Source organism: Hyaena hyaena, unplaced genomic scaffold (assembly GCF_003009895.1).
Source record: "Hyaena hyaena isolate Hyena2069 unplaced genomic scaffold, ASM300989v1 scaffold_1, whole genome shotgun sequence".
Taxonomy (NCBI): domain Eukaryota; kingdom Metazoa; phylum Chordata; class Mammalia; order Carnivora; family Hyaenidae; genus Hyaena; species Hyaena hyaena.
Window position 1 is genome coordinate 7,152,910 of NW_024080633.1, and position 11,264 is coordinate 7,164,173.

Here is an 11,264-nt window from a genome sequence, read left to right on the forward strand (position 1 = left end):
CATGCATGTGCACCCTCACCCACTCTCTGTAAAAAACAAAAAGACGGGGCGCCTAGGTGGCTCAGCTGGTTAAGCATCCGACTTTGGCTCAGGTCACAATCTTGCAATACGTAGGTTTGAGCCCCATGTCGGGCTCTGTGCTTCAGATTCTCTGTCTCCCTCTCTCTCTGCCCCTCCCCTGCTCATGCTCTGTCTCTCTCTCTCTCAAAAATAGATAAACATTTTTTAAAAAGACAAAACATAACCAGACATCAGAGCTAACGTTTCTGGAAGACATCAGACCGGGGAAAGCCAGCACGTAGGCACCTCAAGTGTCCGGGTCCCTGTAATGCCAGCTGCTCTCCAAAGACATCTCCCGGGCCACACCTCCATTCAATACCAAATCGATCATTTTTATCAGCTGGCAAGATGGCAGTGGTTTCTCAAAACCTAAAGATCGGGTCCGAATTTAAACCTAGACTCGAGCATTCTTTAACGTGCCAAAGAAAAGTGCCTGAAGTTCCTGAATTTTGTATCCCACTCGAGGGCTTCTCAGCTTGTGAGTTGAGAGATGACCCCTTACGATCAGGGGTGGTCCCAGGGACCTGCTTGTTTCTCCCCTGCCTTGGGAGTGTGTCCAGGAAAGACTGCTTTGGAATATCCACCCCCCCCCCCCCCCCAGTCAGTACACGGGGCCCAGAAAAAAAGCCCTTTCTGGCCCAACCCCAGGCTCTGGCGGAGAGATGTTTTCCGCTTAGAGCTGCGTGCCTACCTTGTAGATGCCGCACGTGTCAGGATTCACCCCCCGTCGACTGGGAACGCCGGCGCTTACACACAGGACACTTTTCCCAGTTGAGAAGTTCTGCGGAGTGAGAGGGGCCTGTGCTGTCCTTTAAAAATCAGTTCTCAGGACGAAGGGGCAGGTTCCATTGTCCTTTCCCCTCGTGGCTCCAGGTCACGGACCTACTGGTGGATGAGTCCAGCTTCACCGGGGAGGCGGAGCCGTGCAGTAAGACAGACAGCCTCCTGACGGGCGGAGGGGACCTCACCGCTCTGAGCAACATCGTCTTCATGGGGACCCTGGTGCAGTATGGGAAGGGACAGGTAAGCCCCTGGGCCCTTGGCCGCCCTCCCCAGCAGGCTCCCGGCCTCAGATCTCACACGTCTCTCTCCCGAATGCAGGGAGTCGTGATCGGAACAGGGGAAAGATCCCAGTTCGGTGAAGTGTTTAAGATGATGCAGGCTGAAGAGGTAAGGGCCACGGTGGGCTTTGCTTTTTCTTGCAAGCTGGGGTTTGAGATTATCCTTGGCTACTGATACCAGCCCAGTGCTTAGGAATGAGGGTAATGTGGTTAATAAGAGTTCACGTTTTTAAAATTCTGTTTTTATTTAAAAAACGTCTATTGGGGGGTGCTTGGGGGACTCATTCGGATGAGCGTCCAACTTTGGCTCTGGTCATGATCTCACGGTTTGTGAGATCGAGCCCCCGGGTCGGGCTCTGTGCTGACAGCTCAGAGCCCGCTTCGGGTCCTCGGTCCCCCTCTCTGTCCCTCCCCCACACGCGCTCTCCCTCAAAACCAAATAAACGTTAACAAAATAATACAAATAAAAACACTCACTAGGATTTTTTGCCAGGATATAACTTACAGACCGTAAGTGTAGAGGTCAGTGAATTTTCACACACGCGCACCCTGTGTAATTGTCGCTCCGCTCAGGGGATGAAAAAGCCAGGCGGAGACCCCACACTGGGATGTCCTCTAACCCAGCATTCTCCTCCTTTCAGACGCCCAAAACCCCACTACAGAAAAGCATGGACAAGCTGGGGAAGCAGCTGACACTTTTCTCATTTGGCATAATTGGTGAGTGAAACAGTCTGTGCGCTGGGCCCCGGGGACGGAGGGGAGCGTCCTGAGCAGCCACGCCCCTTTCTCAAATATCTTGCCCTTGACCTGGGTGAGGACGGGGGGCAGGATGGGAGACTCTGACGGTGCCTAGAGGCTTCTGCATTAGACCAGACGAACCGTTGTAATGAGCGACTCTCGTGGCTCAACATGGTCAAGGTGTATTTCTTGCTCACATGAGTCCACGGTCATGTCCTGCTTGAGTGGGCTTCCTGGGCAGGTCACCTCCAGACACCAACACGTCCCCTGACGTGGGCCGTAATTCTGTTCAGCCAGCAGGTAGGGAAAGTGGAAACACAGAGATTGTATGAGAAAATTTTTAAAAAATTAATTTATTTTTGAGAGAGAGAGAGAGCACAAGTGGAGGAAGGCAGAGAGAGGGAGACACAGAATCCAAAGCAGACTCCAGGCTCCGAGCTGTCAGCACAGAGCCCAACACGGGGCTTGAACCCACGAATCGTGAGATCATGACCTGAGCCGAAGTCGGACGCTTAACCCCCTGAGCCACCCAGGCGCCCCAATATGGGAAGTCCTTAAGGCATGGGCCCCCCCAAGGGAAGGTATCACCATTGCCCCTTTTTGATTGGCCGGGATGAGTCACATGGCCTGCCTAACCGCAAAGGAGACTGGGAGGTAAGGTTAGCGGTGTCTCTGGCCGGACGTCCAGGCTACCAACCAGGCTGTGCCGATTGGCCTTTGGCAACACACCAGACAGGATCAGCTTGGTGCTGTGGATCTAAATTTAAGTCTTAAGCCTGAATATCCCCCATGGGGCCACGCCGGCCCCTTCACCCACTCCTTCCTGCTGTCTCCAGCTCTAGCTTTGATGGTATGTTCTTCCTTTCCTAGCCTTCAAGGTCAGCCAGAGCCTGGCCCGTAGCAGATTCTCAATAAACACTTGTTGAGTGAATACGTCATAAAGGAACCGACCGACACCCCACTGCCCATAGCACCGGCAGTGACGGCGGGGGGGTCCACGTGGGTCTCGCTAACCCAGAGGACGTTTGTGGGACAGACAGCGGTCCCTTCTAGCAACACTTCTGTTGCGTCTCTGGCCACCGCGATGTGTGAATTCGCTTACTGAGTGTTTTGTGGCATGCTAGACACCAGGAGAGGTTTGGGGGCCACCAGGATGAATCAACATGGCTTAGACCCTTCAGAAGAGCCCAGGCTAATAGGAAAGACGCACTTGAACAAATGTGGACCGTGATGGTCGTGGCTGATCTCGAGTGGGAGAGCTGGGAAGGCTGCAAGGGGGACGTGGCATTAAAGTGGGTCTTGTCGGATGCCAGGAATTTGCCAAGTGAACCGAGAGGGATCAGGGTTTCACGGAGGAATGGAGGGGATCGCCACTCCTCTGCGACTTATAAGCAGAAGTAAAGCTAGCAAGGTGGTTAAGAGGATGCGATCTGGGGTCAAGTGTCCCGGTTCCATCGTGCGAGGGACGCACCTGCTTCCCTTTACTTCCCTGTCCCCGAATTCCAGCGTCTGGTCACCTCTCCAAGTTCAGCTTTGGATTCAGTGCCCAGAGTTGGCTAAGTCGCGAGCTTTGCTGTTTTTGAGCGCCTCTCTGCCATCTTCCCTCCCTCCCCACCCGGTGTTGTCCTGCAGCGGTAACGGAAGCTGGGTCTTACCTTAACTGGTCACATCCGAGCTCAGCTCGTGGGGCTCTGAGCTGGGGCAGCATGTTGAGGCTGGACTCCTGCTCGGTGGCAAGGAGTGGGACATGTTAGTGACGTCTGTTGGCGGAGACACGAAGGGAAGGAGGCCTAAGCATCACCATTCACTCGCCATCCTTGGGATCGCGTATCGGTCGGCCGTCTCTGGCAGAGCAGAGTGCGCACGTGGCCGTGGCCGCCCGGAGGCCTCTTTGGTTCTCTAGCTCAGGGATTAGAGAACTCTGACTCCTGGACTGAACTGGGTCGGCCACCTGTTTTTTATGGCCCACAAGCAAAGAATAGTCTTTACATTTTTAAATGGATGGGGGGAAAAAATCAAAAGAACACTATTTTGTGACATGAAAGTTCTATGAAATTCAAATTTCCAGCGTTCGTCAATAATGGTTTTTGAGAACACAGCCACGCCCGTTCACGTGAGACCTGTGGCCTCTTTCTTTCCCCTTATGATGGCCCAGTTGAGTTGCAGCGAGAGACCATAGGGCCCATAAAGCCAAAACCATTTGCCATCTGGCCTCTTGGAGGAAAAGCCTTCTGGCACCAGCTCTAGGCAGTCTGCGTGGGCGGGACGAGAGGGCGCTGTGACGGGGACTGTGCTCTTTCTACCTCAGGAGCCCTACGAATGAATACCATGTAGATGTGCGTTCAAGGCCAATGGTCAAGCAGATCACATTAATGGGAGGAAATTCGGTGTGGTTTTTTTTTTTGGGAGGGCAGGGGCGGGGAACCACAAAGATGAAATTTGTTGTTTTGCTAAAGAAAAGTTCCAAGCCAGAGGCTCCGGAAGGTCATTGCCCTAAGCCATTCCTCCCCAAGTTCATTAGAACTTAAATGGGCACGTCCACGGCCAGGCCCACGTAGCCTGTTTCCTCCGTAGTAAATATTTCAAGAACTGCTCTAGCACAGCAGGGGCTTTGGAAGGGGGTTCTGTGGGTCCCTGGTGGGGGGAGGGGAGGCAAGGAGGAGACACAGGTTAGGAGGCAGCGGTGGGCTGGTCAGTGCTGAACCCCTTTACAGGGAGAGGAGTGATTGCCATCCTCTGAGGCGGGAATACCCTCGGCGTGGGCACTTTGAAGCTACCCCTGTGTTGACATCACTGAGCGTGGCTTTGGGAACGGATGCGCGTGGCCGGCCCCTGGGGGCCCCTGTGAGCACGCTCCAGCATTCGGCAGGGGTCCCCGTGGTGGGGTCGGGGCCCGTGGCTGGGGCTGCGGACTCCCCGCCCCTGTTTCTAATAGCGTGGCCCCTGCAAGCTTTGCATCTGCATTCATTTACCTGCCAGCTGAGAACTCCTTTGACTATTGCCACTAATTACAGTCCGGAAAAAAATGCTACCAAATCAGACCTTGTGACCCCCACCCCCCCACACGCACAGGCACACACCACACCTGCCCAGCCTCAAGCCTGCGCTGGCTCCCTGTTCCCTCCCAAACAGCTGCTGTGGCTTAGCATGTCCTCCGAGCCTCAGTAGGCGACTCAGACTCACTCACCCTCCCACCTCTTCCGATGACGACGGTGACACAGCCAACCCCGGGGGTCGGCCCCGGGCCAGGAGCTGTGCTGAGCCCTTCAGGTGGGTCGATGCATCTTAAATCCTGAAACAACTCCTTGAGGGAGACATGGTCGTTATCCCCACTTTACAGATGAGGACACTGAGGCCCCAGAGTGTCCCCATTGCCAGACGTGTCGTGGGCTTTCACGTGCCCCGGGCCTGCTGGTTAGTAAACACTGGGTGAATGAAATGATGAGGGAGAAAACTGAAGAGGGGGCATGTTTGATCACAAACACGGCAGGACGGAATCCTCTGAGAAACGGACCCACGTGCCTGTCCCCGGAACACCTGTCATCTGACACGTCGGACACCACGGGGCGGGGGGGAGGGAGTCTCAGCACAAACAGCCCCCAGGAGAGTTCTGGAATCCTCTGTAAACGTTTTCTAACAGCCTGAGAGGAACCCACTGGCTGATCGTTTCTTTCTCCACCGTGAGCCGGCTTGGTCCTTTCCGGAAAAAGGCAAACCATTCTTTTTCGCAGGTGCAGAAGGGTCTTAAAAAGAACCAGGAGGCGTCACAAGTACTTGCGGTTCCTACCCATGGCCTCAGGCGTACATTCCTGAGATCCTTTGCGGGAAAGGAGTTTGAAACACCCCTGCACGTCGGAGGTTGTACACGTATGTGCGTGCGTGTGCACACGTGTGTGCGTGCGTGCACAGACGTGCCCTTTTTGTCTCCTTCCCAGGCTTAATCATGTTCACGGGCTGGCTGCAAGGGAAGCAGCTTCTCAGCATGTTCACGATCGGGGTCAGGTAAGGGCACCGAACTCCCCTCGCCAGGGCGCCACGGGAGAGCGGGGTGCGAATGCTGCGTGTCTCTTCCGCTCCCTGATTCTGTGACTTTGGCCTAAACCCAGCGTCCTGACGTGAGCCCTGGAGGCCAGCCTGCCCCACATGGCGGTGCCTCACTGCCTCTGGGGCGGGGCAGGCCCTCTCCCCTGCGCCACCCCTTCCTAGCCAGCCCCCCCCCTCCCGAGTGCCCGCTGATGGTTTATTCCCATCACCCGGGGCTGACGGCACCAGATCAGAGTTTGCGGGCTGGTGGGGAAAGTAAGCGTAAACACATCAAGTGAACATTAATAAAATAATCACCACTTACGATCGAGGCTACGGAGGAAACAATTGCAGAGGGAGTACAGGGGAGGTAGGAAGAATGTCCTGGAAAGGTGGCCTGGGAACATCCTCTAGGGGTGTTGAGGAGGAGGCTGCTGGAGCTCAGGGGGAAGCCCAGCCAGGCGCGTCTGGGATCAGCAGGGACTTGCTGGGCTCCTCGAGCGGAAGTACGAGCAGAGTCCCTCAGGGGATGAATCACCAGCCTTTTGTGGGCCCCTTTCCCTCCCGATTCTAAATAACATCAGAATTCCTCTCCACACGCATGCCAAGCCATCGCTGCTATTTTTTTGGAAAAGTGTTGGCCGTTCTTGACGTAGAGATGGGAGTGAAGCCCCGCTTGCTGAGCTGCGAGGGGCCCAGGGGGCATAGGCAGCTGGCTGCACTATGGAATGCGGGTTTCGAGATCAGGGCGGGCTTCCTGGAGGAGTAGGTCATCGAAGAGTAGGGATATCTGAAGGCAGCCTGAGGACACAAGGTCCTGAGGAAAGCTTGTTCCGCGCCAGTCACAGGTGCACTGACTCGGTGGGTCTGGGGGACCCTGAGACTCTGTGTTCCTAACCAGCTCCCCCGGACGCTAATGCCGCTGTAAGTGGTAAGCCCGACTGGGTCAGGGCTCCAGCAGGAAGCAGGGCCAGGGAGGAAGGTTGAGCCACTGATAAGAGTGTTCAGGTGACTAAGCCTTCAAGGGGCAGGCGTGGTGGCCGAGGGACAGAGAAGCCTGAGCCCTGGGGAACTCCCGGAAGACCCAGGCCACTCCGAAGCTGTGACGCTTAGAACCTCCTCCGAATAATGACACATGCCATTCCCATCTTGTACACGGTGGAAAGTTCCGTGAGCCAGAGACTATTACATATTTCCAGGTCAGTATCAGAAGTGGGCCCTGCCCGCCCTCCCCAGTGCCATTGGTTGGTCACTTCTGGTCCCCAGCCCCTTCCACCTGACCTGCCCTACACCCACGTTCTACTTGCCCTTCAGAGGAAATCTACTCTGTTCGTTTCCCCCGTGACTTTGAAGAGACCAAGGCTTTCCAGTTTTGAGCAGACTGAGCTGCTCGAAACCACTGAATCGGAAGGTAGAAAGAGCAGAGCAGCCGGTAAGGAAGAGATTCTCCGAGGAAGTAACATGAGAATCCCCCTTTTACACACTTTCTCTTAATTCCCTCTGCCTCGAGTGACATTCACGGTGATCCAAAGTAGACTCGCTTTTCCTGGTCCATGTTCGTCTTTATTAGTTTGGGCATTAATTTTTTATTATTCTGCAAGCATCCAAGTAATGCAAAAACGCCCTTCCCAGGCCATATGGGGGGGAGAAAGTACCGTCGTATAACCCTCTGCAAATGTTTGCTTAGCTGGTCTTGTCTGCTTGTACCATAAAACCAAGAAAGCCTGCTTGCTGTCACCATAGAAACCGGGCACGGTCCTTTGACCAAGGTCAGTAACCTTGGTTCACATAACCGGCCCCTGAATGCTCCTTTGTCTTGGAGGGGGGGGGGATTACCTCTCGTGCACCGTATTTCTTCAACTTCAGACACACATTCTCTTTCACATTTTAACTTCTCTGAGGTCAGACTGCTGCGTATCAGTGATGTGACAAGGGGCGCCTGGGTGACTCAGTTGGTTAAGTGTCCGACTCTTGACTTGGGCTCAGGACACGATCTCATGGGTCATGAGTTCGAGCCCCTCATCGGGCTCTGTGCTCACAGCACCAGGCCTGCTTGGGATTCTGTCTCCTCCTCTCTCCGCCCCTCCCCTGCTTGCTCGCTCTCCAGCTCTCTTTCAAAATAAATAAAAATAAACTTAAAAAAAAAACAACCAAGCAGGTGATATGATAAGAAAGCACCGTGTGGTTACCTGGCAGTATATTTTTTGTGTTAGCAGTACACAGATAATTGTGCCTGTCACCATCAGCCACATCTGAGCTTGGATGAAATGCGATAGCCACGTGTGACTTCCGCGAGCTTCCTCTGCCGGGCTTTCTGAATATGAACCAAGCCACATAGAAGGCTCACTGTGCGCTGGGCCCGTGCAGCTCCAGACGCTTGCCACGTATGTGCAGGCATCCCTCGTTTTGTTAAAGTTTATTTATTTTGAAAGAGAGCAGGGGAGGGGCAGAGAAAGAGGGAGAGAGAGAACCCCAAGCAGGCTGTCCGCGCAGAGCCCGATGCGGGACTCGAACTCATGAACTGTGAGATCACGACCTGAGCCAAGATCAAGAGTTGGATGCTTGACCGACTGAGCCCCCCAGGAGCCCCCTGTTTTAGTGCACTTGGCAGATTATATTATTATATTTTCTAGGGTGTTCTGTGATACAGCCTGAGGAAAACTCAGATGATTGTTAGCATTTTTGAGCATAAAGAGTTTTTTAAGATTTTATTTTTAAGTAACCTCTACACCCCACATGGGGCTTGAACTCACAACCGCAAGATCAAGAGTCACACGTTTACTGACTGAGCCAGCCAGGCGCCCCAGCCATAAAGTATTTTTAATTTAAAGTGTGTATATTAATTTTTTAGACACGATGCTATTGCAAGCTTCCTAGACTACAGTACAGGACACCTGGGGGCTCAGTCAGTTGAGCGTCAGACTTCAGCTCGGGTCATGATTTTGCAGTTCAAGAGTTCAATCCCCACGTTGGGCTCTGTGCTGACAGCTCAGAGCCTGGAGCTGCTTCGGATTCTGTGTCTCCCTCTCTCTCTGCCCCTCCCCTGTTGCTCTTTGTCTGTCTCTCTCTCAAAAATAATAAATATTTAAAAAATAGACTGCAGTACGGCGTAAACATGACTTTTTTACGCACTGGGAACCACAGGGTACATTTGACTGGCTTTACGTGGCGGTCGCTGTATTGCGTGGTCCCGAACTGAACCCGCGGGACGCCGGAGGTGTGCCTGTCTTCCCTCATTCCTGTTTGTTCCTCCAGCAAATATTTGCTGAATGCCTGCAGTGCTCTGCTGATGCCCTGTGCCCGCGGTGACCCGGGGTGGGTGCGGCATGGCCACGCTCACTCCTCGGCCCAGAGGCACCTGCTCACTCACGCCAGCCCGGCCCCGTCTCCAGCCTCCCCACTGAGTTCAGCGGGATGTCGCACACGAGCCCCTGGCCTCATCCACGCCTGCCTGAGTGTGGGATGGAGAGTCCGTCTGCCATGACGTTCCTGCCGCCAAATCTGAGCACAAAGAGCCCCTTCTTAACATCCTAACACATGTTGACGTGCCGCCCACAGGAAGGGGGTCCGTGGGCTTTATCCCCATTCAGTTTCCCGAGAGAGGCTCCTTGGTCCAGCCTGAATCACATGTTCTCTCCTAATCCAATCATCCATGGCTGTGGGAGGTGGGGTGACTGTGTTCTAATCCAATCAGCCTTGCCGTGGGGTTGGGGGGGTGTCACATGGTATAGGAAGAATTGGAAGGATACTAATGAAGTGAGCAGACACCCGAACACGAGGCTCCCATAGGCAACTGTAGTGTCCCTGTACCTCCTTCAACTTTAGTTTCCTTGTCTGGCTCTCTAATCAGACCCTCTGAACCAAAAAATTCCACTTTCCGCTTCTTGCCTAATTCTGAAAGTTCCTCGCACAGGACCCAACGACTTTTCTCTTTAATAAATGACAACAATTTAAATGCAAAGGCACTTAAAAGAGGCAAAACAACTGAGGGACTACTTTACGCTAAAGTGTGGATGTCTGATAGGGGCAGGCCCTTCTCAAGAGCAGGGTTTTGCAACAGGAGAACTTAGAGCAGCGGATGCTGAAGAAGGAGACAGGTGCATCATGAGATTGGGAACAGACACTGGAACAGGGACGTTGAGGAGCCCAGAGATGTGCTTCCCCCGGTAAAAGCGTTGCCGACCCCAGTTGGGATTCATGTCGTCCTTAAGCGCATGTTAAACGTGACCCATCTGGGCCTTTTGATCCAGCCTGGCTGTGGCTGCCATTCCGGAGGGTCTGCCCATCGTCGTCACGGTGACCCTGGTCCTGGGAGTGCTCCGGATGGCCAAGAAGCGGGTCATCGTGAAGAAGTTACCGATCGTGGAGACGTTAGGTGAGGGACTCTGCCTGTTGAATTCCTGTAGATGGGGTTGAATGCTGCCTGGGTGTTTCATTAGCCTGAGCGGTGATGGTGATGATTTGCCTCCTATAAGCTGGGGTTTTCTCCTGCCAGGTTGCTGCAATGTCATCTGCTCTGATAAGACAGGCACCCTGACGGCCAATGAAATGACTGTCACCCAGCTGGTAACGTCCGATGGGCTCCATGCCGAGGTGAGCCCCACACCAATTCACACGGTCCAGACAAGGGTCTATCCTGCCAGCCCCTTTCCTTCCTCGAAAAAAAGCACACAGAACCTTCTAGAAAGCAATAAGGAAGACACAAAAATGGGTGATTGTACAGTTTCCTTGCCACAAACAGCAGCAAGGAATGTGACCGAGTTAAGGGTAAGGGAGCCACCTTTATTTTTTACAATTACCTGTTAGTAATCAGCACATTACATAATGTAGAAGCTACAGACAGTTGCCCATAATCCCATGTGATAAACTGATCGTGACGGTCACTTTGGGTTTTCAGTCTCTCTCCTGTACCTCTGGCACCGTTATCAGCTCGTGGAACGTGCAGTTTTGTTTCCTGCTATTTTTTTTCACAAAACTTCTAGACCGAGAGGTCAGTCCTGGCAGCTGACGGGCCAGTGGCCATTGTTGTAAGTAGCATTTTGCAGGCAGACTGCTGCGTCCTTTGGCTCACGTGCCCTCTGTCGATGGCTCCCTTTATGCCCCAGTCACAGAGCCGAGTGGTCGTGAGGGACTGCGTGGGCTGCAAAGCCTTAGGTATTTGCTGTCCGGCTCAATAAGGAAATGTTTGCCTACCTCTGTTCTAGAACAGAAGCTCTCTTTGGTGCTATCACTTTGGTTTTGTTTTGTTTTTTTTAATGTTTTATTTGCTTCTGAGAGAGAGAGAGAGACAGCGTGAGCAGGGGAGGGGCAGAGAGAGAGGGAGACACAGAATCCGAAGCAGCTCCAGGCTCCGAGCTGTCAGCACAGAGCCCGACGCGGGGC

General features: G+C 53.6%; 1 protein-coding gene across 1 annotated transcript in view; it reads left to right on the forward strand.

Annotated features, from left to right (window-relative positions):
* The window catches only part of ATP2C2 (ATPase secretory pathway Ca2+ transporting 2), a 66,459-nt gene that overhangs the window by 40,925 nt on the left and 14,270 nt on the right, over nt 1-11,264 (forward strand). The window contains exons 8-13 of the mRNA XM_039227321.1: nt 934-1,083; nt 1,162-1,230; nt 1,763-1,838; nt 5,795-5,861; nt 10,133-10,257; nt 10,378-10,475. Of these exons, the coding sequence (XP_039083252.1) occupies nt 934-1,083; nt 1,162-1,230; nt 1,763-1,838; nt 5,795-5,861; nt 10,133-10,257; nt 10,378-10,475 (585 nt within the window). The remainder of the gene's footprint in view (nt 1-933; nt 1,084-1,161; nt 1,231-1,762; nt 1,839-5,794; nt 5,862-10,132; nt 10,258-10,377; nt 10,476-11,264) is intronic.